General features: G+C 38.1%; 2 protein-coding genes across 3 annotated transcripts in view; one reads left to right on the top strand and one right to left on the bottom strand.

Moving 5' to 3' along the window:
* The window catches only part of fbxw8 (F-box and WD repeat domain containing 8), a 30,489-nt gene extending 16,322 nt beyond the window's left edge, over positions 1-14,167 (top strand). Inside the window, exons 8-11 of the mRNA XM_074669601.1 lie at positions 6,798-6,925; positions 11,730-11,903; positions 12,305-12,421; positions 13,855-14,167. Of these exons, the coding sequence (XP_074525702.1) occupies positions 6,798-6,925; positions 11,730-11,903; positions 12,305-12,421; positions 13,855-14,020 (585 nt within the window). The 3' untranslated portion in view covers positions 14,021-14,167. The remainder of the gene's footprint in view (positions 1-6,797; positions 6,926-11,729; positions 11,904-12,304; positions 12,422-13,854) is intronic.
* A 363-nt stretch (positions 14,168-14,530) lies between these two features.
* On the bottom strand, positions 14,531-27,771 carry tesca (tescalcin a). Of its 2 annotated transcripts, none has more exons than XM_074670109.1 (8): positions 27,591-27,771; positions 24,517-24,586; positions 24,057-24,137; positions 21,336-21,475; positions 18,938-18,999; positions 15,566-15,673; positions 15,425-15,472; positions 14,531-15,335 (listed from the first exon to the last, which is right to left on the bottom strand). In XM_074670109.1, exons 1-8 carry the CDS (start codon positions 27,649-27,651, stop codon positions 15,243-15,245), a joined length of 663 nt encoding a protein of 220 aa, XP_074526210.1. In that variant the 5' UTR covers positions 27,652-27,771; the 3' UTR covers positions 14,531-15,242. The 2 variants fall into 2 exon arrangements, with proteins under 2 accessions (XP_074526210.1, XP_074526211.1); XM_074670110.1 differs by having other exon boundaries at positions 24,057-24,134.
* Between the last annotated feature and the right edge of the window lie 10 nt (positions 27,772-27,781).

The following is a 27,781-nucleotide window of genomic DNA, read 5'->3' as shown; positions in this document are numbered from 1 at the left end:
GTTTTAGAAACCCTGTTCTAAGATGTTTGAAGAAACTAGATTGATTGCTACACTGGAAAAAAAGAAGTCTTAACAAGTTATTTTCAGTAGAAAATGTCTTTTTAGACTTAATATGAGCCACATTCACCTGTCCAGTCCAGAAAAATGTCTTGTTTTAAGTTATCTAAAGACAAAATTCAGGTCTGGGTTTCTTGTAACAAGATTAAAAAAACTTCCAATGGAACAAGAGAAAAGTTACTTGTATTAAGACTTATTAATACTTATTCTAGTTTTAAGCAAATTTCTCTTCTTCTATTGGTAATTTTTTTTTTACTTGTTACAAGCAATTAAGACCTCATTTTATCTTTAAATAAATTCAAACAAGACCTTTCTTGGACCGACCCATTGAATATTGCTCATATCAAGTATATCGAGACAATTTTGACTTAAAATATGACAACACTTAATAAGATTTAAGAAGTTTTTTTATGATAATATTAATGTATTATATGCAGAATTCTGATCTCAGAGGTCCCTAGAAATTTACATGAACATCAGCAATCACCTATGAGACAGGACCTACAAGATGAGGTGAAGATGGGCATTGTTAGATGCTGTGATAGGAAAGAGAAGGAAGAATTTGGAAGCTACAAAGTGGGTTATACGTATTAATATAATAATAATTTATAGATGGAGAGAAGGGAGCTTGGTGTGTCAGGTAAACCAGAAATAGTGGTGTTGGAGACCAGCGACCTCTACTTTGGGAAAAAAAAATGACTAAGATATTGAAGGTAGCTGGTTGGTAGAAAATTATTTTTTCATTTGCAAATATTGCTGTGTTTCTTAAATAATCTGCCTCCACTAATACCGTTGTTATCGATGTTCCTCACATTTAATTTAACTTCAATTTTGTTCACATTTTTAAAATAATGGATGAAAAATACACCACAAAGAGTGTCTGGTTGTGGACCCCAAATGGAATAGACAGTTTATGCCTATAGCATAACTAGTCTGATCCAGGTCTGAGACAGGCTGAACTATTAGATCTCTCAATACGGATAAAAAAAAGGGGAAAACGAAACACTGAAAAGAAACAACAAAACTACAAAATGTCAGGCGTAAACTTATAACTGTGAGTGCCACCTGGTGGCCACTGATTTACCGTTGCGATCGACCCATATAAGCTGTTTAGTAAGCGTTAGCAAGCACCATCAATGCAAGGATAGAGACTTTTGCCCTAAAATAAAAGTTAAAAAATATGTAAATTCTCTTTAAATCCTTGCCAAAGCATAGAAACTCCATGGCAGGCTGATTTATTTACCAAATTCCACTTTCACCAATCCAGTGTGCCACCACTGTGTGTATTAGAGCACCTCAAACACACGGATGTTTGTTTATCTTGATTCATATTCATCTCACTGTTGTTACTGCAGATTTTGGGCCATGGCCAAAAACATCAAACCAAAAACCACAAACAAGAGAAGAAGCACAAAGAAACCACTCATTCCACTCTTGTTGTTTTCTGCTCTCCTTGCTCTGTTTTTGTTAGGTGAAATAAAACCACCCATGTGATTCTGTCCCACAGTGGGAACACTGTGGGAACACTGTGGGAGCACTGTGCATCCTGCTGAAAGTGTAGTTCTTCTCATTAAGTTTTAAACTCTGCCCTGCTGGATGAGCTGGAGGTAAAAACCTCCAAATGACATCAAAGTGCAAAGCTGCCATTGTCACGTCTCAGGTCCAATGTGCTAATCTCTGTTTGTCCACATGGTGTCTAAACCAAACGTGGCTCTGACTCCGTGTTTGGTTCAGATGTGGGTGTTTGTGTAAGACGCAGGCAGAGAATCAGGCGCGAGTGAGGGCCAAGAGTCTGGAGATCTCATCCAAACCTCTCACCTTATTTTGCTGCAGAGCTTTTCTCTTGAATTGATGAAGCGGGGAAACGTAAAGTTTGGCTGATTGGAGTTGAATGCGTTTTGCCTCAAAGTGTATCAATGTCATTTTCTACTCACAATAAAAAATCTCTGTATAGTGAATACACCATTTTGTTGTGATGCCCAAAATCTGACTGAGCATGGTCATACACTATATACTCTACTCAATATATAATAATAATAATAATAATAATAATAATAATAATAATAATAATAATAATAATAATAACAATAATAACAAGCAGAAAAATAAACAACATAGACGTTAGCTGCTGAACCATCACGTCTCGGGCGATGCATTTACTTCACCTTGTAATTCTCAAACACAGTATAAGTTGCTGTGCGAATATGTGGTTTATTTATTTAAAAAGTAAATTCAAAAGTTGTTTTTGTTATATTTGATTGTTGCAAAAAACAACCTAAGTATAATACTAGTTATCACTGAAATCCATGCCATTTTGCAGTGTTTGAGAAAAATTATAATGCAACTTTTTCCAAATGGTTCCTGTCACATGACATCATCAGCTTCCTGCTCCTTCCCGTGGAACACATGGCGGATGCAAATCATCCTGGATAGAGGCAGTTTTTATAAATTTCTTATGATTTTCCCCCTAAACACATTTGGGATTATTTAATCATTTAAATCTCTAGGGTAACCCTCCCCCCCAAAAATTGTACCTGGGATAAATATTTTTCTGTTCTTGGGCTTATTTCTATGCGTGGCAACAAAAGTTGCCGGTGGGCACATTGCTAGTTGCTAACTAAAGAAAAACACAGCCTGCAGGATTGTTTATAATTTACTTATTTCTTAGCTCACATCTGAGAACCAGCACGTCATCCTCACCTCCTTCTCCTCACCTTGTGGGAAGACATCAGGCCTTGCACCAGTTAGCATTGACATGCTACAGACTGCTAAGAGTTGCTTTTACATGAAAACAATGCAGCCATGGTTACATGTAGGATCTCCAGACAAACACAGGAGCAAAAATAGTAAAAATATCACTGAAGACACAAAAAGTTTGGTGTCTATGACCAACAATTGAGCCATAAAAAGTAATGATCCACTCCAAATACAAAGATGATGAAAAAGAGATGAAAAAATAACTTACTAGATTTTTCTATATTTTTATTACTTTATTATTATCATAATTATTATTATTTCTATTTAGTTTTTAGGTGACCTAGTAACAAGCTGTATGACCACCGGCAACAGTTGTTGCCAGTCATAAGAATCATATTTTCCTCAAAACAAAGAACAAAATGGAAAAAATAAATACATAACATGATTCAGAGGGACTCAACTGATAAAACTGTGCTTCACACAGCTGAAAAAAAAATTGAGCATTAATGGGCTAAACCTTCAGGATATGGCTCCTGATATTATTCATCAGGTTATTCTTATTATCTAAATATATATATATATATATATATATATATATATATATATATATATATATATATATATATATATATATATATATATATATATATATAAAAGTTTAGGTCATAAAAACCCAAATTAAGGTCTGCTCTTTCCCAAATTTGCTCCATAAAAAGACTTCTTGAAAGTGCCGTAATCATTGCCAAATGTTTCATCTTTTTAAAAGCAAACAAGTGATTACATTAACATCCCGGTGCAAGCCACCATTACAGTTTCTTTTGTCTGCGAGCCTCACAGGCGCTCCAACAAGTGCATTAACCAAACAACTCATCCATAGTCATCCTCATGATTATTCTTCCTCCAAACATCCTGCTGTAGACTCCAAACAGGCCCCAGCATCATCACAAAACGTCCCTATGCGTCCCTGAGCGGCACTTCTTGGTTTTAGTGGGTGGATATTTAATAAGAAATCTCTGCCCCACACTGTAATAATTCATGGAGAACAGCAGGCTGAACCTCATTTCTCTACCCCCCACCACTTCCTCTTTCTCCTCCGCTGTCCAAATCCTATCAAGCTGTCATTTCAAAGTCCGGTGTGATTTGGGTTTTGCCCCTGGGTGGTGCACAATTAAAGCTCTGCTTGGCTGTAATAAGGGACACACAGAAACTGCTGGCATCTCCTTAAGGCTTACATCATGCCTCTGTTTTTTCCCCTTCTCTCAAACTTCCTTATCATCCCTGCTGTCTCTCCATCTCTTTCCCTTTTTTTCCTCTCCTCTACCTTCTGGCTCCTCTCACTCTCACTCCATCCCTCCCTCGGTTTAATTTCTTTATCGTTTTAATTATTCAAAGTCAATTTTGCCTGGCGGTTATCCTGTTTGTTCTGTCTCATTTGGATGAGAAAACACCAGCCGCTAATTGACCAATTAGGCCGCCTGCAGATGACATCATTGTGAGTTGAAGGAAGAAAGTTTGCTGCAGCCATGGAGCCGCAGGCGGCGGTGTGCACCTCTGTCTGTAAATGAAGAATGCCTCGAGGTGATTTATTTTTTCTTCTTTCCCCAGATTTGATACTTAAGTGCTGCTTTGCTTTTAATTAACTGGCAAAGAGTCACTACAGCTCGCTGGGCTTGTGTTTGTATGATTCATGAGACACAGAAACATCAGTTTGTGTGTTTTTCTGAGCACATTGTTCAGTGTGGAGAGAATCAGAAAGTAGAGCTACCATCTGTGGCAAATTTGAAATTAAAGGGATAGTTTGTTTTTTGAGGTGGGGTTGTACGAGGTTCTTTTCAAAAGACAGCCTGCTTTAATTGTTGGGACATTAAGGCCTTAAAAAGGTGAACTGTCAGCTGTGATATAGACATTTTTTCTTCTTCAGCTTTTTGCACTTTATTACTCCCAAGCAGCAACTTTTGTCCTTGAATAACGAAACGTTATAAACTGCAGTTCATCAAGCGTCCACTAGAGGCTGGCTCTAGAAGCACAGATAACCACAGACACACCAAACCAAAAAAAAACCCTGATCTTTATGCCTAATTTCCTATTTTCAGTAGGGCTGTCTCCTACTTAATTAAAAATAATATTGTTTTCTATGACTTTGTAAACACCAAAACTACGCAACAAGAGTGGACTTTCCTCTTTTATGCCTCTCTTCATGTTTGATCCAAAACAGACAAATCAAACTTTTTTTGATCGTGTTCATCTCGGGCGCTCAGTCCTTTGATCCTCTCCATGATCTCCGTCGTCTTTTCTCAAGATGGCGCTGCTCTTTCTTTCTTAACTACTGCTACACATCCTCAGTTGGAGCGTGAGCTGCCTGAACTTTTCTGACTTGCAGCGTCTCTCTATGCCTGTGTCATCTCACATCTTCTCCTCATATCCATGCTGAGCTCTCATCAAGTGAGCGCACCGCTCTCACCCACAGTAGTTTACGAGCAGGAGTTTGACTGACAATGGCAATGGCAGCGTACATGGACATTTTAATATTGTCCAGTTGAAAACAAATCCTGTAATTAATTAGGTTAATTTTTTTAATCGCCTGTCTGGTACGAAAAACAATTTTAGCATGTTTGTTTTTATTAATGGCTTGTTATTTTTGAAGCTTTTCCCAATAAAGGGCATAGTTTTGCTAGGTTACCTTGTTGTTGTCTGCCCGTCAAACAAATCAGGCTAAAAGCTTGTCTTGCTTTATACTTGATCAGCTAAAGTCAGGCTTCCAATATGGCCAAACATAGCCTTCAAAACTCTGTATCAGAGACAGATGGGTGACATCACTGAGACTACGTCCATATAGTATACAGCGTGTGGTCTTTCTTTACAATCTGAGTCATTTCAACGATTCGGGGCCATTTCAGCATTGTGACTGTCTTTTAAAAAAAGTAAAACTTAGCAAGAATTTTTGATGTACTCTGAAGGAGGGCTTATTCAACTACAAGAAGATTATATCCATAAAGCTCATGATATTGAACTTTAATAATTTTGACTAAATTCTTGGCATGGCATTAATGGTACAAATGTCCATCCCATTATGGGACATTTTCATCTTTATTGAGAAGTGTTCTCAATGCATAGTCATTGTGCTTTTCATATCTTTTGAAGATCTAAATGTCTCCTATTTTATAAGTAAAAGCATCCCTTCTTCTGGCGTGCAAAACATTGACAAGAACGGCTCCTGCCTACCTGGGGTCTCTCATCCAGGTCTACACTCCTTCTCGCCCATTACGCTCTGCTTTTGAAAGACGCCTGGTGCTCCCAGCCCAGCGTGGCTCTAAATCTCTAGCCAGACTCTTCTTCTCTGTTGTTCCCAAATGGTGGATGAATTACCTAACTCTATACAATCCACAGAGTCCCTTTCTACCTTAAGAGATGTCTGAAGACTCATCTGTTCAGGGAACACTCATGCACTTCATCTGAGCCTTCTCCTCTTTGTCCTCAGGGGTAGAATGAGTCAGAAGGTCTCAGACCCAGCTCTTAGTGAATTTTCAGCACTAGTTACTCACTGTTATTGAAGGTTGAACTGTATTGTTGCAGCAATTAATTATGGTCAATTGGCTACATTATTTTACAAATGTAGAATGTAAATGGGAAATAAATATTCTGTTCTGTCAAAATTCTTGCTTTTGTTGTACGTGGCTTTGGACAAAAGCATCTGCTAAATGAAAGTGTAGAACTGTAGAACTGTATTTTCTCTATCCACTGTCCTGTCTTCTTAGAGGCATAAAAGCCCCAAAATGAATCTTCATGAAATAAAAGAATCAAAATATGGGGTGAAGAATTGATTTCACTAGCACCCCTTTAGAAACCAAATGCTGCACCCTCCTCTTGTATCCAGTCTATGGTTCAGATTGAAGATATCTGATGACAAATCTTCTGTCAGGTTTTGTTTTTGACTTTTTTTGTTTTAGTTTTAAAGTTGGTTGATGTTTTTATGGAAGTTGAACTGAATAGACTGAGTTAAGTGATCCTAATGAAGGATTTTTACATGTACTCTTGTGTTTCAGATCCACGTCTACAGCCTGGAGACGAAGAAACCCGTGGTCTGTGTTGGAAACTCTCCTGGAGATTTCTCCTGCATTAACCTGAGGGACAGCCCGCCTCACCTGCTGGTGTGTGGGAACAAAGACAGGAGGTAGAACACACTTTTTAGCTACTTAAACTTCACAAACTGAGCTGAAAGAAAAGTTTCTCAAAGTGACACCTGATGGAGAAGTTCAGTTAGTGGGCAACAGGTGTGAAGGAAGACGAGGCTGGATCCGATCTGAGCATTTTCACACGTCTCAGCCGCGGCGAGAAAGCTTCGAAACACTCAAAAAGATGCGAGACGTTCTTTGTGTTGAATAGAGACATCTTTCCATCTGTCTCCTCTGTTACCTGGGAAACTATACAAGAAAGACATCTGGCCACACGTGTGCATTTGCACATGCTTGCCACATTGCTAACCTGGCTCTCCAGATGAGGAAAAGAAGCATAAAAGAGTCGTTCTCTTCTATTCTTCACTTGTTAACGAGTGCCGCAGTGCACACGCTGGCAGCAGGACAAAAATCCCTGGCGCTTCCTCGTCCAAAGCTGCCCCTGCTGTTTCTATTCAGCACCAAATCCATCTGGCTGTTAAGTAGTTGGCTTAAAGGGAGAGATGGACCGTATCATATTGTTAAGTTCTGTTTTTTTCTTCCTCTTCTAGTTGGTTACGCCTCCTAGCAACTGCACAAAAACCGCTCTGTTAGAAGCGTTTGTCAAGTGGATTCAGAAATGTTCGGCTTTGTTTTCATTAAAAATTGTTTTTTTCCCCTCTTCCGATTGCGTCCGTCCTTTGTGTCATTTTTCTCTCTGAAAGACGAGCAGTTTCGTTCAGAGGTTCCACTTTGGCCCCAGCTGATGCTCAGTCGAAGACAAATGGAAATGATAGAGACGAAGGGACGGCCGGTGATCTTGGCTCTGTAACAGGGTGGCTTCAGGCCAAACTCTAATGCATCCCTTCCTTTTTGTCCAAATGATTTCTGTCCCTCGGCTTTTTGTGAGATCCAGGGAGCAAATGAGGGCGTCTGATAAGGGCTGCTGGAAGAGAGCCGCATTTGTTCCAACAGGAAAGAGCAAAACTGAATAAAGAGAAGAAAAAGTGAGAATCACACCTGTGGCTGGCCTTCTTTTTGATTACGACCGACTGAATCCAGCTTTTCAGACTTGACTTAGACTTTCCCCGCTAACTTAAAAACTTTTACATCTTGGAGTTAGTTTTTCTGTTGCACCACAAAAGTTTATGTCTGTTTTCTTTCTTCCTCTGTAGGAAATCTCTAAGATACTTTGATGGATTGTGATGAAATGCCTTAAGTGGTCTTCAAATGTTGACTCACAATAACCTCGAAGTTTGTTTTTTTGACGAAAGAACAGAAGCTTTGCTAAAGTGGCTTCGGAGAAACACTGGTGCTGACCCAAACTTCAGGAACCATATTTACTAGGAGTGGGAGAAAATCGAAAAATGATGAATTGCGATTTTTTTTTTTGACAATATCAAAAACAGGATTCTTTTAAAAAAAAAATCAATTTTGTGTTTTCAAATTCAAATTCTTCATTCCAGTCTTTGCTTATAAACTTGATTAGAAAAAAGTTACAACTTTCCTCCAGCAGAGGGTGAAATGATTATATCTGTAAACGTTATCATCGTTATTTAACTCTTTCACATGGTCCAGTGTTAAAAAAACAAACTAAAAATCGCAAAAACCTTATTTAACTTATGCTTTTGAGACATTTAAGTTGAACTGAATTGACCACCATATCCACACTAAATAATAAAGAAAAACACGTGTATTTATATAAAATGTGAGCTCATGCTGTGCAGAAACTTCAGGATTCAGGAGGACGATTACCAGGTACCAGGCATCGGTACCGTATTGATTCAAATGTGAAAGGTACCCATCCCTACATATCATGTGGATATCTTTGAATTATATCTTTCATTTTGGAGTTACAACTCTTTCTGCACACTTTAAATAGTGTTTGAGTCTTAACTCAAACTGTAGCATTCATTTTGTTATTTCTGATCTTGAAGAAGAGAAAACCTACACAAAGGATTAAAATAAACTTTTTAAGTTGTCCAAGTTTTGTATTCCCGAATACAGTTTTTGATCTGAAATAAAAGAAAAGACATCTCCATCCATTTTTCCTAATCCTGCATTCATAATGCTTCATGTCTGGTCCAGGATTAGGAAAGTAACCAGAGTTATCTGAGCCTCTCCCTCACTGAGCCGCTCCTGATTAATGAAGAGGAGTCTGTCCACTGACAGCTCGCTGAAGACCGAGCTGCCTCCAGCGTTAGATTTATGACTCCCTGTGGTCTGCCAGTAATGCTCAGTCCTCATTGTTTAAACGTGTGCTTCCATCACGTAATGCCCCTGAACAGACAGAAGTAACTGCAAGGACAACAAGTCCACCGTGCCCATTTAGCCATTTAACTCTAGAATTTGGAAGTGAAAGCTGTCTGAGTCCCCAAAGTGGATTTGATTATGGTAATGAGGTCTTGGAAGAAGGTTGAGGCTGGATGGAGTCATGTCCTGGATGCTTTCAGCTGTAATAAAGCCACAATGACAACAGATGGAGCTGCTGGTCCCCTGGGCTGCTGCTGCTCAGGAAACCCAGCACGAGTCCACCAGAGCCTGGCTGCCTTTTATCCGTGACACACACTGGTTCAAAAACTGCCATAACAATAACGAGTAATCATAGTAAGGTAATAACAATGAGGACTATGAGGAGCATGTATTTTTTGCTCTTTGCTGTGATCTGCTGATTTGATTTTCACGCTTTATTAGTTTCACTCATAGCTCCTCACACCAGGGGCGGCGTTATGGGTGGGCCCAACAGTCCCAGGCCCACACACTTTCCAACAGACCCACCTCAAACTTTCTATCTTTTTCTTTACTTATTTAATCAGTTTAAAAGGAATGTTGTACATTTTTTAAAAATTTTTTGTTAGATGCTCTGTCTTTATAAAATGAGCTGAGTTTCCAATCCAGTACAATCCAACTTTATTTGAATAGCACTTTAAAAATGGATACTGTTGACCAAAGTGCTGTACAGAGAAATTAAATAATTTAAACGAAATGAAATATGTGGCTAACATGAGACAAAAGAAACACTTTATGTAAAATACAAAACAAAAAGTTCAAAAACAATTTTAAAACATAATTTAAGATGCTATGAAGTAGGTACTTTTATAGGTACCGACCAAATTCTGTCAAAAGTACCAAGTATCCATTCATGTAAAATTAAAAGGTACCATGCTTAGGTACCTAAATGCATCCTTGTGACTGCGAGGGAGTGTCCATGCTGGACACAAACACAGCATTGCAAGGTTATTTAATGAAGAATAAATATGTGTAATTGGAAAAAAAAGAAGTATTTTATAACTAAAAAAAAATGATAATTTTTTACCGCATAAACACTAGAAAGTAACAAAAGTTGGTACCGTTGAGTACCAGTACTGATTGCCAGGTACCAGGCATTGGTACCTTATCCTTTCAAATGTGAAAGGTACCCATCCCTCCTCAGGTACTATGAGGAGGATCTGTTTTGATTGCACTCCCTTGCCACCTTGTGGCCAGGAGTCTCAGCACACTGTTGTAAAGTACTTTTAGTGAGGTGTGTGTTTGTTTTGGAATTAAATGGAGATCAGATCGAACACATTTCTTTGTTCAAGACAACTTTTTACTGAGGGCCGAGGTAAATCGGCAAATGTGACAAGTTAACACTGTCAGTTTGTAAGTAGTTTAGTAGCCGTTTATATTTAGCGGAGCTGGCAGCCCAGTGTTTTAGGACATGTCTGCAATGTGTAACGTCAGTAAATCCTGGTTATGTCCTGCCAGTCATCTACCAATCAGAGCTAACGTAACCTCACTCTTCATTTTATTGATAGACTCTCAAGTTTGAACAGACCACTGCAGAATAACTGCTGACTGTGGGTTGGAATGAACATTAGCAGTTTAGCCCTATGTTATAGAGTGATACAGCCTGATCTAAAGGCTAATTAACCTTTAGCTCAGGCTGTATCACTCTGCTGTTTAGCTTTCTTCTGCTCTTCTATCGTTTTTCTGTCTGACAGTTAGGCTCCAGTGTCCACCATCACTACAAAGTTAATCACAGAAATCATTTTTAGAAGAGGTAAAACACTACACTACGAAACTTCGTCAGTCTGCATGATGTTGTCATAGAGACCTAGACGTGCCGTGAACCAATCCTGTCCTGGTTGACCCAAACTGGAAGCTAAGAAGTAGCCCAGCAATTAAAAATAACATGTAACCAGCAATATTGGCGCTGATGATCACATTTCAAAATACAAAATTTTCAAGATGACTTTCAAACTTGTCACAGCCTCTTTATACAGTGATCTACCAACTTTTGTAATTCAAGGCCCACCCAAAACTAAAATCCTGGCTCCACCCCTGCCTCACATGATCTCTTTCTTCTTGTAATTTTTTTAACTGATCCACTGTACCGCCTGAATTCATCTTTGTTTGAAGACAGGAGAAGAAGAAACATGAGATCTAAATAGAGAGCAGGACATGTGATTGTGGAGCCAAATCTGTCAGCAACATGTGCTCCGGGTTGTGTTTGTCTTTGCTCTCCTGGCTCGGACGTTGAGAAGTTCCTCTAAATAGGAGAATAGTTGTCCCTTTGTCTGCTGATGAAAGCGCTCTTTGACTCACTGTACTCCTCTCTTCTGCGGCCTTGGAGTCCTCCTCCTCTGTAAACGGGAAGTAAAATCTAACGCGACCTCGCTTCATTGAAAGTGACTGATACTATTGAAAACAGTCGCTTCTATTTTTGGAACTGTGACCTGGGTGTAGGAGGAAATACACTGACTTCCTAAGTGTATAACTTTATCCCGTCTTTCACACAAGTAATGCATCATGAACTAATGTGTCATCTCTTCTGTGATTCAGGGTGAGGGTGTTCGACCTCCGAGCCGGCTCCTCCGTAGCCTCCCTCTATGCCCACCACCTGGGTGTCACCTCGGTTCAGGCGGACGACTGGAAGATCGTGAGCGGTGGAGGCGAGGGATTGGTGTGTGTGTGGGAGATGAGGATGGGAGCCAAGCTGTGGGAGATGCACAACAGGTGGGATTTCCTCTGATTCTCCCCAGAGGAGCTGTAAACTCGCAGAAACACTGAAAACGTGAAGCTGAACGGTTTCCGAAAGGCGCCACATCTGTTCTTGTAGCAGAGCTGCTCACACGTCACAGCTGTGAAGTGTGTCTTTGAGATTAGAGTTAATTAAGACTGGAACAAAACACACATGCAATGAGTGTGGATGCTTTCTTCCCTGAAAAACTAGAAATAAAATGATTTAAGGCCAAATTTTAATAAGTTAAATTCACATCCACATGATCCAAATGAAGGGAAATAAAAAATTCAGTAACCTGTCATGCAAAAGAAAAAACTCCAAAGTGAGAAAACAAAAGAAAAAAAAGCAGTTTGATGCTTTAAACTGAAAGTGTTATTCTCTGTTTGTGCTGCAGACATCCTGTGCGCCACGTTTGCTTCAACACCAGCACCCTGCTAACAGCGAACATCCCCGATGACAAGTCGCCACGAGGAGCGTGCATCACAGACGATGACCTCACAGCTCACCGCAGGTCGCTGATCATCCCACACTCTTCTTTTACCACTCTCCTTTCTCCTTTGTATCCAACGTCCATGTTTTCTTTCAAGCTTACAACTAGTGAGTCAAATAATTTCACCTTCTCCCCCCATGAGGAGTAGTTTGATATTTTTGTCTTGTGATGATGAAGATCTTAAGCACAAGATGAGTTACTGCCGTCCCGTCATTAAGTGTTTAAGAGCTCTGACGTAGCCGGATTTTCCCACAGGTCGCTTTGACCTTGCTGACGTGAAGGATTTCATTGTGAAGCTCTCTTTGTTTACTAATCCTAAAATAAGCCTTCATGCTCAAGTAGATTTAGACAAAGTTAAGAAGGAGAACAGTAAAAACCAGCTTGCTGCCAGGGATGATATTGTTATCATGTGGCCAGTGTTCTGTCTAGTTTTGCTGCTTAGTTGAAAAGTGCTACCCCAAATTCGGCTCCAAAAAATCCACAGCTGTATGAATGTTTTATAGTTTAAGTTTTCTTTTTTTCCTTTTTTAAAATTCAGTATATGGACACCTGATGTGTTAAAAGTGTAAAAGGAGGTTTTGTCATTTTATGGGTCTCTAAAATCAATGTCAGGATGTTTTTATGGCAGGATCAGGATCAGGCTTAAGTTTTTTTTTTGTCATATTCAGACTTTTTTGACCTGAAAACAACATTTTTTGATCCAAATATTTATTTTTTTGCACCATTATTGTCTTTTTTTGCTCTATTTCATCCTTGTTCTTATTTGCACTGGTTTTTAATATTTTATTTTTTTATTTTTATTTTATTTAAACTATTGTTTTCTGTCGATAAACGAGTGTGTGGGAGGGGGGCATCAGTCCTTGGGGTTAATTTTCGACTGTCTTTTCATTTTGTCATGTTTCTCTTGTAACTGCTACTTGATGCCTTGAATCTCCCTCGGGGATAGATAAAGTATCTATCTATCTATCTATCTATCTATCTATCTATCTATCTATCTATCTATCTATCTATCTATCTATCTATCTATCTATCTATCTATCTATCTATCTATCTATCTATCTATCTATCTATCTATCTATCTTTCTATCTATCTATACGTCTGTCTGTCTGTCTGTCTGTCCGTCTGTTTTATAACTGTAATCTGGTCTTCTGTCCTCTGTTTTTTTGAGCTCTCACATTTTCACATTATGATAAATCCGTTCATTTAAAGACGTCAGCTGTAAGAGTTGTTTAGTTTCTACAGAATGCACAGAGCTTTAGCTTTATACAAGTAGACTACTTACAGTTCAAATAGACTTTGGCTTGGTTTGTGACATTGACAGAAGCTGTAAATGTTCTCATAATTTAGAACATGATTCATTTTTTTGCCATAATTAATAAATTGTGAGATAAAAGCTGGGAGCTGTATTTTAAGGATGAATGAGTGATGTCTCTGTTGTTGTTTTCTTCTGCAGACACCGTGGAGTCATCTGCCATTACGACTTCTCCGAGGACGCGTTGTCTCAGGACCACATCCTGCCAATCTGCAGGTCTGACTACACCGAGTCACACGGATACAACTACAACATCGGGTTGGCTGTGCCTTACGACAGACTGTCTGGATCCCATCCATCCCACTGAGCGGACAGGAGGAACTCTGACCCAGGATCAGTTTGGTTCTCCAAACTGTGTCTTTTTATTGGACTAGTTTTCATCTGTGTTATCTGTATGTGTGCAGGTATTTGTCATTTGAATCGTTGATTGCATCTGCAATAAAAAGGTCTTATTTTTACCTCATATCAGAGAAAAAACTTCTTTTTAACCACAGCATTATGGGACCTCAAAAGATTCATAATTAAATAAATAAAAACAACATTTCGAAATAATTACCATTTTGAAAAATAACTGACAAAGGCAATGTTATTATGAAAGAGGTTTTATTATTCTTTACTATTTATTTTTTTAATTAAATATTTAAAAATTATTTTTCACAATTTCATCCTTTTTAAAATAATGACTTTTTTCCCAAGCTTAAAAAAAAAAAAAAAAAAAAAAAAACTTTTTGTTATAAAGTCCATTTTTATTTCCTTAAATTTTTTCCACAATAACCTTTTTATGTCATCATTTAGCTTTTCAGCTTCAAAATGGTGGTTTATTTTTTTTAAATGTTGTTTTTATTGATTTAATTATGAATGTTTTGGGGTTCAAAACAAAACAATATTCAAATGTTTTTTGTTTTTACTTTTGTCATAAATTTATTTGATTATTTTCTAACATTCAGTGCAAAGTCTGCTATAGTTAAAGGGAAGGAAAGAGTTAATTTCCCCACTTATGGTGAAAAATAACAGATATTTATGTTGAAAGAAAAGTAGTTACACAAAGACTCATGGGAAAATTAAACCTGGAACTATTCTGGAGCTGCAGAGAGGAATGGTATGTGCCCGCAGTCTCACGCTCTGGATGTCAGCCATAACAGATGACCCATGGATGCCAGAGCTGCCACTTAGCATGAAGCTTTAGACTGAAGTACAAAGAAATCTTCACAGTGAAGCAACGTTTAGTAGAAAAGCAGGAGAAAACAGGGAGGTAGATTGTTAGTTTCAAACCTGACAGTTTCACTAGAAGATGGGAAATAATCTCCTGAAATATGGGACACTCATTCCTTCTTTAGGCACCATCACGCCATCCGAGCTTCTTAGCTGCTATAAAAAATGTTATTACTGTGCTGGAGTTAATTATTTATCCTCCATCCAAAAATATATTAGTGCATATCAAAAGTGTTTGGTTTAGTTCCATTTAAGGACTGGAGAGTTTCTGCTAAAAACAGCAGCAACATAAACATTTCTCCCCAAGAACAACTGCATCAAGAGGTCGATTTCCCACAGCGCATTGTTGTGGTGTCCACATCCAGAAAGCGAATGTGCATCCTGGACTCCATCTCAAGTCCTTTTAAAATCTATGGGAAAAGAACAAAACAGTATCATAGAGAATCAGCAAAGAGAGGAGCCATAATTTTTATTTAGAGGTTGGACCAAAAGTGCTGACCTGTTCAAAGTGTTCAAACGTGATCCCTTCATAGAAATCATCTGGAGCCTGAAGTGATGAAAACACACACATGTATCTGTCACTTTGCTGCAGAAATGTGAGAACTTATTGTAACACTTAAATTCTGGGAGGATCCATTACCATGTGGGGAACATTTGTGCTCGCCACTTCCAACATGGCAGCATCTGCTATCGCCTTGGCAGCTTCCAACCCGATGGCGCCGCTTTTAGACAGAAGCTCTTCTACTACCTTGGACGAGAAGAGAATTAGTAGTTTCTAATCCCTCAACTGGAACTGAGTAGCATCAATCGTCAGACTCATGGGGTTAATTGCAAAGGGTGAGAATAATTAAAACAAAGTAATAATTATCGGATGATGTAATGCAATGATCTACTGCAGGATGGTGTGCACGTGTTTAAAAAGTCTGAATAAAACATGGTAGAAATGTCAGATCTACTTTTTGAATTAGGATGCATGATGCAGGATTTTTGCAGATATTTACTCTCTGATGCAATGTTTCCATGACAAAGCTAGAAAACTACACCTAAAGTTACATGCAATTACCACTACACTGCATTTCTTTGAGCCTAATACCACAACCTTCAGTATGGGAAGAGTAGATGTAAAGAGCTGAAATATGCAGTCTTCACAATCTGAGATTCAATGAAAATGTTGAGAAGTTTCGACCAATCAGAATCAAGTAATTTATCATGATTAGAAAAACAGCTAGGTAAAGCATTGGTTAAACAACATTAAATGACAACCTTATGCAGCGTTTGTGGCATCAGGGCTGAATTTTAATTGGCTGAAGCCTTCATCTGTCTAAACTCTTTTCTTTTAAGGCGACTTTTTGTGGTTACAGTTAAAGAAAAATGGGTAATGTGCCATACAAAGACACAAATAGAAATAAGTGTTTTTGTCCTATTTTAAGTCTTATTGGACTTAAAATGAACCACATTCGCCTGATAATTCCAGAAAAATGGCTTACTTCAAAATATTAAAGGACTCAATTGCTTTTAAAGAGTAAAAAGAAACGCCAAAAGAGTGAGGAAAATGTACTTAAATTTCTTGTATTAAGATTTGATTCTTATTTCAAGAGACTGGTCAAGCAATTCTTTTTATCCCAACATTAGATTTTTATTGCCATTCAGGTGTTGTTTTCATTTTTTCACATCTTGAACTAAGAGGGTTGGGTTAGAGTTAGGTTAGATCTTTCTTTTTTTAAATAATTAATTTAAAGATATCTTTTTTTTCATACTACTACTTCTACTACTACCTATACTACTAATGATGATGATGATAATAATAATAATAATAATAATAATAATAATAATAATAATAACTATTATTATTATTATTATTATCATTAGAAGTAGTAGTAGTAGTAGTAGTATTGTTACTGAAAACATTTATATCTGATGTTTAATAACATAATAATAATAATAGTAATAATAATAATAATAATAATAATAATAATAATAATAATAATAATAATAATAATAATAATAATTTTTATCTTTTTTTTTTTTTTTTTTTTTTTTTTTTTTTTTTTTACTATTTTTGCTGAATTATTTTTTACTTAAAATAAGACAAACAGTTGTTCAGATTTCAGTTTTTGCAGATGGGGGGGGGGCATACAGCAAAGGGTTGTGGCCTTGCAGCATCCGTTTGTGGAGTGCATGCTTTAACTGCTAGTGTTTTTTTTTTGTCCACATCCCTTTTTTTTTAAATGTGTGATTTAAGTTACGGTGGTGCAACAGGTGGCACTGCAGCCCCACAGCAAGAAGGTCACTGGTTCGATTCCCAGCTTGGCCGGTGGGCCTTTCTGTGTAGAGTTTGCACGTTCTCTTGAGGTTAATTGAACACTCTAAATTGTCCCTAGGTATGAGTATGTGCGTGAATGGTTGTCTGTCTCTGTGTCAGCCCTGCAATTGACTGGCGACCAGTCCAGGGTGTACATCACCTCTCGCCCAATGACAGCTGGGATAGGCTCCAGCCACCCGTGACCCTGAACAGGATAAGCTGTTCAGAAAAGCTGTTCATTACTTGTCTAATAATCTACATGATCTACAGTTAAGTCAAACTTCTGTCATCCTTTCTTGCACTCTGGGCCATTTCAACTTCCTCTACAAGATGAGCTTTGAATAAAGGAAGCATGACTTTATATCAACCAGGATGTCTTATAACATCCTGCACAGCGGTGCAGTGTTTCGCACTGTTGCATCACAGCAAGAAGGTTCCTGGTTTGAAACTGTCGGGAGTTTGCATGTTCCTCCTGTGTATGCACAGGTCCCTCTGTGTACAGCAAGCAATCATCTGTGATTCTTAATGGTCTGAGCAGTACAAAGATAATGGATGAATATCCTAAAAACAATAGAGTTAGAGAGCTTCATGTGTGTTTACATCCCAGCTGAGCCAAGTCAAACCATCCAACAACAGTATTCAATCTCATGGCTTACATGCTGAATGTAATTACATATTTTCAAAGCAGCAGAGACACTCTGACTGCTTGTTATTGTATTTTAATTGCACCTCCAGAATCCACACAAACTCATTTATACTCATAATATCTGTTCTCTGTGTGTTTACTGACGTCTGATTCACTCTGCAAAACAGCACTTTGCACCTGTTTGGGTAGGACGGCGTGAACCTCATCATTTTGACGACACATGACGTCTGAAGGCCTGGTGTATTTTTCAAAACAGCTCTGGCATACGGTAAGCTCAGCAGAAAGACCAGACAGTGAGTAATGACTGGGTTAGAGCTGCTGAAAATCATGAGATGCTGTGGCGACTTCGAGGCTTTTTGAGAGCTCATTTCACTTATTTTACTAACAGAAAAATAACTTATTAAAATACTATTTTAGTCAGCACATTTTGTATGGGGACTGTATTATAATAGAATATAAATAAAAAATTAAAATTTGACCCCAGCTTTAATTTTTTTTTTTTTAAAGCGGGGTATCATTCTTTTCTAAACTTTCAAACATGGACATGGACATAACAATGCTGGATTTTTAGACTAAAAATGGGCAGATTTTCAAACTTCTGCATAACCATATTTTGTATAAATCCTTGAATCTGTCTGTAAACTGATAAAAACACCCTGTTGTAAATGAAATGGCACGAGATCTTCACTGGACTTGCAGAAATAATGCTGTCACATTAGGGTCCCCTAACTGGTTCAATGCCACATTGGGGGGCACCAGGGTTCAAACAAAGTCTGCTAATTGCTCTGCCCCTGACAGGCCCACAAAGAGCTGGCCAATCAGAGGGTCAGGGGTTTCTGGAGTGGGAAGCCTTAAAGAGACAGCAGCTAAAATAAAGCGTAAAACACCAGTGTGAGAAAAGTATGGATATTTTTTGTTAGTAGTTTAGTTTTTAATTGCTATTACTCAGGCACCAGAGGGACAATATAAAGCCTCAAAAAAAAGAAAAAAAAAAGGCTCAGTACCCCCTCTTTAAATGAAAAAAAAAACACTATCACCTTTCTTAAGTAGTGGAGTTTTCTTACCTTCCTGTATTCCTCCAGGGTGATGGTGCCGTCATTGTCCGTGTCATGCATGTTGAAGAGGACTGTAAAGAAAAGCAAAAGAAACTTTAACCTTTGGTCTGATCTCTAAGGAGCTTTCTCTCATCAAGTCAAAGATGGCCGGATGTTTCTGACAGAGCAGAGGAAGCTGTGATTAGAGGAATGTTTGTAGAGATGCAGAGATAGAAGGGTTGAATAACAGAGTGTTTCCCTTTAAGGCCATGGCAGAAACACCTCAAAAATGTCTTTTATTAACTTTGACATTTAACAAGCTCCATGACAGTACGACAGTACATTTAACAGCCCTACAGCTGCTACAGGAAGCAAAAATGTCAGTTTGCTTCGTAAGGCGACGTCCAACAACAATAAACTGAGCTACTCAAATCCGCTAAAACAGCTGACACTGCTTTTGTGGATTTCACACCAAAGTGTTTCACTCTTCTCAGAAAATATTCTCTCTTTGCTGCTAGTCTGACCCCCTCACTTCCCTCAAATGATTTTACTTCATTTAAAGAATTCCCATGGTTATAGAACATGAAAATTACTCCATTATTTCAGTCATTGCCTGGGGAGCACGTTGCTTTTGTTCCTCCTGTTATCTAAACCTACAGCTCCATTTATTCTGGAAGCTGTGAGAGAGAGGCCCTGATAGGTCGCGTTTCCCCTCTGAGAAGCATTAAATGGTTGCAGCTGGTAGCTTGTGGGGTAGTTTTAACTGTCCTTAACCCTTACCTGCTTCATATTTGTGGCCCCAGGGGACTAATCTGTATTCTCAAGCAAATCATGAAATTATTTTAAATATTTAGGCCTTTAAGTTTAATTTTCCTGCTAAAAATTCCAGCTTATTTTATTTAGAGTCTCTTTCATGGAGTGGTTGATAATTCAGAGACTAAATGATCAATATCATTACCTAATTTGCATAATCAAACCTTCTTCTGGTAATTTGTTTATTTATTATTCATCTATTTATTATTTATTTATTTCACAATTTATTTATTTATGTATTCATCTATTATTTACTTATTTCATTATTTATGTATTTATCATTTGTTTATTTTATTATTTATTTATTTATTTATCTATTATTTACTTATTTCATTATTTATTTATTTATCTATTTATTTATTTTTGTATTCATCTATTATTTGTTTATTTTTACTTCTTATTTTTTGCATTTCAGTGTCAATCTCACAACCTGCTCCTTTATCCCGGCTTGGGACTGGCAAAAATTACACCAAAAGAGACACTCTGGCCCAGAGTGGCAGGTTTGCAGTTGCCTGCTCTGGCTGCAGCTGGGAGGGACCACTGAGTGAGAGGTCATTGGAGAACAACATTGATACCCGAATTCAAGTTTGAGTCTCCAAACTCGATGAAAAGCCTCTAGATTTGTCGCTAGTTGCTTTTTTGAAGGCAACTAACAACTTTTTAACTCATCTGAATGAATAAATGAATGAAGCTTAACGCTCATTCAAACCTTACTTAACTCTTACCCACAATATAATACAAATAAAAAAGTTTAAGCAATCCATCTATCTCTGTAAAATTTATAAAAATGTAAAAACGAACCACTGAGACTTTCGTATTTTTTTTAACCAGGCTGTAAACATGTTAAATTCGGCTGTGAAAATGTCCATTTTAACATGGACGTTAATGTGACTTCTGAGTTTTCAAAGCCAGCCTCAAGTGGGCATTCAGGGAACTGCAGCTTTTTGCAAATTCACATAGGCTTCAATTTTTAATCCCATACATTGATCCTGGCTCAAAGGCCCTGACTCAAATGTAGTTTGAAATATTTGACACTTTCAGAGATACACTCCTGTGTTTACAAATTAATCAACTGAAAGCCAGTGATGCATTGTTGGATTCTACCTCTCTAATATGTCTACATGTGAGTGTTACTGTGTGAAACGTAGGAGGTCACATATCACACAGGGTGGGTTCAAGGGAGGGACGAGGAGGAGAAACTACTCAACATAAATTATGACCTGCTGTGGTTTTATTATTACAGTAACCTCTCTGAGTGCTGAGCTCCAAGATTGGTGGTTTTAAATCGATCCTGTTGTGGTTGTGGAGCTGCTGCTCTGGCCTTGAGAACCTGCAAATCTCTCCTCTGTGACACGCAGCGAGGCTGAGCGCTCACATGAGCAGCTGTGCATCATCCTGCTCTCTGCGGCATGTAGGTGGTGATTGAAACAAGATACTCACATCGCCAGTTTATCTACAGCATGCAGCAGCGTTTTCTTATGAGTGAGACACACATTCGGACACGAGACTGAAATATCTAACCCTAAATGAGCAACTGGAGCTCTCAAACCACATTCTCAACCAACAAGTATATCCAGTTCTTTTGTACAATTAAAAATTAACTTCAGCCTCTTACAGCGAAGCTTCTCCTTCCTCAAAGCTTCCTTCTCCTCATCCGTCGTCTTCAAGGTCGGAGGGCGGAAGTGGGACATGACCATGAGGAACTGCTCGAAGCCGATCTCCTCGAAGGAGCCGGCCTCTTCTTGATGCTGGTTTCTGGATCACAGTGAGGAGAGATTGAGCTTTAAATGCATCAAACAGTATTTCTTAAATGCCTCCAAGGTGCAAACAGATTTATCTCTAATGGTTCTGAATAATATGCCATGAAGGAATTTCCCTTTCTTTTTATTTGTTTCCTCCAGCGTCTCATTTTGCACATGACTCGTGAGCTTGACAGCTGAAGTCACATGCACTCACAAAAAGCTTGTTTGTCATTCAGTCCTGCTAGTGGTTTGCTGGGTTAAGCTAATCCTTTCAAAATGAGAGAACTGCTGCTTTAAAACTGTGCTTTTCAACATCAAATCTCTAGTTTTATTTTGTTTTATCAACCTTAGCTGATGCTGGATCACATTTTTTGCTTCTTAAACTGTGCAGCATTCTTCTTTTGCTGCAGAATGAAGGCCCACATATCAACCTTGCATTGTCAATTGAGTTATTTCCACCAGGCCGTGATCAATGGATTGTTTTCATTTGATTAAACAAACAGAGAAGAAGTATTGTGCTGTCAGATGTTTGATTAAATCAGGCGTCTAAAGCAATTGACGGTCACCAATCAGCACAAACTCTGCAAACACAAGTTTGAGTCAGCTGGAAAGACAAACACAGAACATTTTAGCTGTGAGACAATAACACCTGCTAAAATAACACTAAGGCACCTCTTTAGAAGAAAATCATGTGACTGTTTTTAGCACAAGTTAATCCTGATTTCATGGCAATATCTTTATATTTCAAAACACAGACTCAGTCACAATTTTTTTCACATTGAAATGAGCTATATTATATCATATTTATACTTTGAGTACATAAGTACGTTTTATTCAGTATAGTAACTTTCATAGAACAGAATCACAAGGTGCTTCATAAAAAATATGAAATATAAAATGAAATCATAACAACACAAAAAACATTAAAAATGTTGTCAAACAGCAAAGACAACAAACAGTTAGAAAAAAAAACTTTAATTTGTATAGAGTCAAAGGCCTGCTTAAATAAATGCATCTTTAGAAGTTTTTTTTTTTTTTTTTTTAAATGAAAACAGAGACAGCTGAACATATACTTAGATGAAATTTTGAGGATGTATTGTTGTAGCTGTCGCAATAAAACTCAGCCAGGTGCTGAGGTGTGCTTTGTTTCTCTCCAAGAAAAGTGGAAATTTTCATTGTGTTGTGTGAGTAACAAGATTCAGGGGGCGTTTACATGACAATGGTTTTAGGGTGAAACACAAAGTTTTGTTGTGTTTCAGCCTCACGTTTACACGGAAACGGCGTTTCAGCCGACCTAAAATGCAAACTTTTGAGAATGGCCTCCAGAGTGGGATTTTTCTGAAACGCTGCCAATACCGTTGCCATGTAAACAGTGAGCCGGCGTTTTCAGTGGAAAACGCTGATGTCACACTCCGCCTCCCATGAGCACATACAACAGGACAACAGTACCAATGTTATGATCATCGCAAACTACCGTGTTGTGCATGTGCTGCTGAATCTGCTGACTGTCTTTCAACAAAATGTGCATCTGTTGATCCACTACTGCTCTTAGCATTCCCTAATACACCAGATGATTGGCTCAACTCTACTTTAATGGAGAGCTACGAAAAGCAGCTTCTTGACAAGACAGTTATAGCACCACCTATAGGCCTGGCATGCTTACTACAGTGTTTTCAGTCCCGCTGCGTTTTCGTTTTCAGATGAAACGTTATCATATAAACGGGGCCTTAGGTGAGCTCAAGGCTATTCAACTTTTCAGCCTGTGTCTCTCAAAATAACAGTGCCAGAGACCAGTTACCCCCTACTATGGCACTAAGTATTAGAGCAATCTAAAAAAAGACAACGTCGTTACCCTGGTTCAGTCACAGCAGGGGGTCTTTAAGAAAGAAATGCTGAAAACAAGACAAACTTGTCCTGCTTTAATGGTTTTATATTCATTTGAACCCCTCTTTTTGGGCAATTTTTTTTACAGTAATAGCTGATATAATTATATTAAAATGGTTTTCGATTTTGGAAGGTATTTGAAACCCTTCTGTCAGTGTTTGGTTCTTTGCTCACTTTGTGTAAAGCTGCATTAAGTCATGTATTTGTCAACTTGCCAATGCAATCAAACCTTTTTAAAGAGTTTTTTTTTTCCCAATAAAATAACATTGTGGGAAAACGACACCATAGTGTGAGACCTTGTCTTTGGTAGTGAATTACCTCTTTGTTACAGTTGGAAAATGAGATGTTTTCACGTTTCAAGCCAACATTTTAAGCTTTAGTTTAATGTAGAAATGACTATTGAAAAATGGTCTGATGATAAGAAAGTCACACTAAAGTAAAGAGCGTGACAGGCAACCCCGTTCTCCCCTAGTTTATTTATATTGAGCCGAGTCTGAATGCAGCTTCCTAACAGGAGATAAAGGCTGATACGTCCTTTTTTAACATTAATATTTATCATGCGAGTTAGATAAGCATCAGTGCTTAAACAAACTGACCTTTGATGAGTTATTACTGCTAGGAAATTGGGGTTTCATTTTGAAAGGGTTTCATAACACTGCACATTATTAGTCAGAGGTAGAATATGGTGAAAGCAGCTGTACTGTACCCACCTTTTATCAAAGAACGCTTCAACAATCTGCTTCTTGATTGGATTGTTGGCGAGGGCTTGGATGTTTTCCAAGTTCTGTCTGCTGCAATGAACAAAACACACACAAAGATATCATAAAACACACACTGAGCTTTTAGCAACTGAGTGTTTTATTCACGGGAAGTACCATGAACTGTTACTCTGACAGGAGAAATGTTCAACACTTGTTCCCTGTTTCTTTTTAAAGGGCTCGTGTATCAGCGGCGGCGTGCCTCTCTGACAGTCAGAGTGTATGTCTGACGTATTAATGTGTGTGTACAGTGTGTGTGTGCCTGGTGGATCGACATATTGTATTTGTCTCCTTTTGCATTAGCTCAGCCCAGGTGTCACCATATGCCGCTTGTTTGTGTCTGTGCCAGAGATACCACAAATTACCCACAATTCATCACTCCAAGGAGATAGTACTGCTGTGCACATTTTACCTGATGGTCTCTTCGTTTCCGCTCAGGTACTTGAATCTTTTGTGAAGGTTTTTAATCTGCTCCGGTGAAACTGAAAACAAGAAGAAAGTATGTCAGTGATACACCTGCAGTCAGTCCACACCCATAAACACACCTCCTGCACTCCTTTAGGTGCTCATTATGAGTCACAACACATAATTAGTCACTGATAAACAGAAAAACAACACAGCATGGATGCGTTTAAGATGCTATGAGGAAGATCTGTTTTGATTGGAGTCCCTCGCCGCCTTGTGGCCCGGAGTGTCCGCACACTGTCGTAAATTACTTTTAGTGAAGTGTGTGCTTGTTTTTGAATTAAATTGGAACAAAACAAATTTTCTTTGTTTTAGACAACTTTTTACTGGGGCTTATCAGTACAGTTATGTAGCACTACGGTTTGAAACGTGACATCAAGCCGGCTGTACATTAGTGACATTGGCAGCCCCGTGTTCCAACACATCCGTAGGCTAAGGTGACAACAAAAAAACACTGTCAGTTTGTAAGTAGTTTAGTAGCCGTTTAGATTTAGCGCAGCTGACAGCCCGGTGCTCTAAGATAGTGGTCACCAACCCCTGCTCCGTGGGTCAATTGGTGGGCCGCACATAATAAATACTCAGCCTAAAAAGTTTCGGTTTGATTTATCTGAACAATGTTTTATTTTGAAAAATAACCTGGAATGTCTCCATCAAACCCTCTATGTTTTTTGCGTTTTTAAAATTGTACATGTGATCTCTAAGTTTTTGATAATTTTGCAAATGTGTTTCTAAAAAACACCCCCCCAAAAATTGTAATGTCATTAATGTCATAAATTTTCCAAAACTTAAGAAATTTCAATAACTTGCAAAAGTTTTTAGAGGTTTTGAAATTATGAAATTATGCACATTTTCTCAAAGAATGGAATTCATGAATGTGCCACAATTTACAAAAGGACCAAGATTACAAGTTTTAAAAATTTGCCCAAATTTTTATAAATTTGCAAAAATAAATATAATTAGAATTTCAAAAAACTTGCTGATTTTTTTTAAATGTAAAAATTACAAAAAAATGCAAAGTTTTTTTTTTTTTAGAAAAAAGATCAAATTTAAATAATTAGAAAATTTTTCAGAAATTAAAACAAATATTAAATTTTGCACACTTTTCAAAAAAATGTTTTTTTTTCTTTATTTGAAAAAAATATTTAAAAAATTAATTGAAAAAGTTTGCAAAAAGTTCAAAAACATTTGCTAAAATCTCAAAAAATGTGAACGCTCTATTTAAAGAGGTAAAGACATGAATTTATTTAATGTCACTGTCTTAAATAATCAATTCCCTCTGTAAGAAAAATAAAAAATCTTTATTGCAGTTATATTTTTTAAAGCTTCATGAAGCCACAGCAAATGAGTCAGAGAGTCACATGTGGTCGAAGACCCTTGGTTTAGCCCCTGTGCTATAGAGTGATACAGCCCAAGCTAAAGGCCAATTAGACTTAAGCTTGGGCTGTATCTCTCTCCTGTTTATCTTTCTTCTGCTCTTCTGTCCTTTTTCTGTCTGACAGTTAGGCTCCAGTGTCCACCATCACTACAAAATTGATCACAGTAATTGTTTTTAGCAGAGAACAACACAGATTTTTGTGTTTTATCTCTTCTCTCTGCTAAACTTTGTCAGCTGGCGTGGTGTTGTCATAGAGAAATAGACATGTCGTAAATCAGTCTGGTCCTTGTCGATCCTAACTGGAAGCTAAAAAGTAGCAATTTAAAATAACCTGTAACCAGCAATATTGGTGCTGATAATCTCATTTTAAAGTGTGGATTATGATCAGGCATATATCTAGAACAGAGCTTTTTCAAGATCACCTTCAAACTCCTCAAAGCCCCTTTAATGTGTTCAGTTGCAGCTCTGCTCTTACTTTAATGGCAAAGCTAACACTGTACAGCAGCAGCATTCTCTCTTTTTATGTCACTTAAGGAGGATTCCCTGAATCATTAACTCACTGTGTGGACTGGTGACCGCACACTAAAAGGTTCAAACATCATAATCGAGTCTTGCTTTGTGCTGTACCGAGATGGATTTGACATTTTCAAGTGTTTCCACCAAACACTTGTGTTTGTTTTGATATTTTTCCCTTTCCCTGAGGCTGTCAAGTGGATGTTTGCAGTAGCAACTGTAGCTGCAGAATAATCAGAGAAAGATAAAGCAGGAAGAAGTTTCTCAGTCAGAGTGGGAGGTGAGGTTAGGAGTATTTTAGGATCCAAGAAAAGCATTGATGTAAATAAATGCTTAAAAATCAGCTGCAAATTGTGATTTTTCCAACAAGTAAAAGCATGTCAGCACAATCAGACATTTCATCAGTATCCAGAGTAAACATTTTATAAAATGCTGCATCTGAGCCAGGAGAGAAACAAGGTCAACGCCCCACCTTGGAGAAACAAAAGGTGGTAAAAATGGTTCAAAGTCTCACCAATACAGAATCAATCAGATAAAGCTCAGTGTGGGGTGTAAAACCTGATTTCTGCATGTCCGTGCATGCAAAAGTTTCACACCAAGATCCTGGTGCACTTCCTAAAAATAGACACACTATACTTCTGCAGTTTGTGTCTGCTTTTTGTTTCATTTCTTTAACAGACTGTTCAATCCACACATGGAAGAAGAGAGGGGTTTATGGCAACAAATAAGGTGTGTCAAGGTGTTTATAGCAGTTGGACGAACTCATGGCACAAGAATGAATTCATCAATAAAACAATCTGCAAATTGAGGAAGTGCAAATATAAATCAATGCCAGTACAAACATTGTAAACGTTTAAAAGTTGAGGAATAAATGTGAATGTTCAGGGTTGTTATCAATGCCACTGTACATATTTGTGTCATGGCTGGCGATCTGCTCAGTTATCTGTCATTACACAGCAGTCACAGCTGTATTTGACGTTAATACCGTGCGCAACTTCATCAAAACAAAGTTGATCTGATGCGTCAATAAGGGCTGATTTCGCGCCACACGTGCGTCTACAAACCAATCACTCAGAAACCGCGTTATCTTAAAGTTCCTCGTTGTAAAGATTCTCGTTTTTTGTCTTACTTACACCCAGTTCTGTCCGCCAGATCTTGGTACTTGTTATCGGAGCGCGTCTGTGAAGCCCCCATCGCTGCTGCTGCTGCTGCCGGTGCGTCAGGACGCACGACCTCGCTCAACTGGCTCGACTTTCTGCGCCGCTCCTGCTTAACCACGCTCTATGTCGTCGCAACTGTATCCTGCTGGCATCCTCAAGGTCCT

Source organism: Halichoeres trimaculatus, unplaced genomic scaffold (assembly GCF_033239565.1).
Source record: "Halichoeres trimaculatus isolate MK-OKI-2021-1 unplaced genomic scaffold, fHalTri1.1 fHalTri1_scaffold_5, whole genome shotgun sequence".
NCBI classification, from domain to species: Eukaryota; Metazoa; Chordata; class Actinopteri; order Labriformes; family Labridae; genus Halichoeres; species Halichoeres trimaculatus.
Note: the sequence above shows the minus strand (reverse complement) of the source record. Positions and strands in the feature narration are given on the sequence as shown.

Excerpts from the sequence above, each read along its gene's own strand:
- tesca (XM_074670109.1), bottom strand. The coding sequence starts at position 27,651 with ATGGGGGCTTCACAGACGCGCTCCGATAACAAGTACCAAGATCTGGCG. Across the intron at positions 24,138-24,516 it reads GGAAACGAAGAGACCATCAG|CAGACAGAACTTGGAAAACA; the intron begins GTAAAATGTGCA and ends TGTTCATTGCAG. Across the intron at positions 15,336-15,424 it reads CGTTTGAACACTTTGAACAG|ATTTTAAAAGGACTTGAGAT; the intron begins GTCAGCACTTTT and ends CTTTTCCCATAG.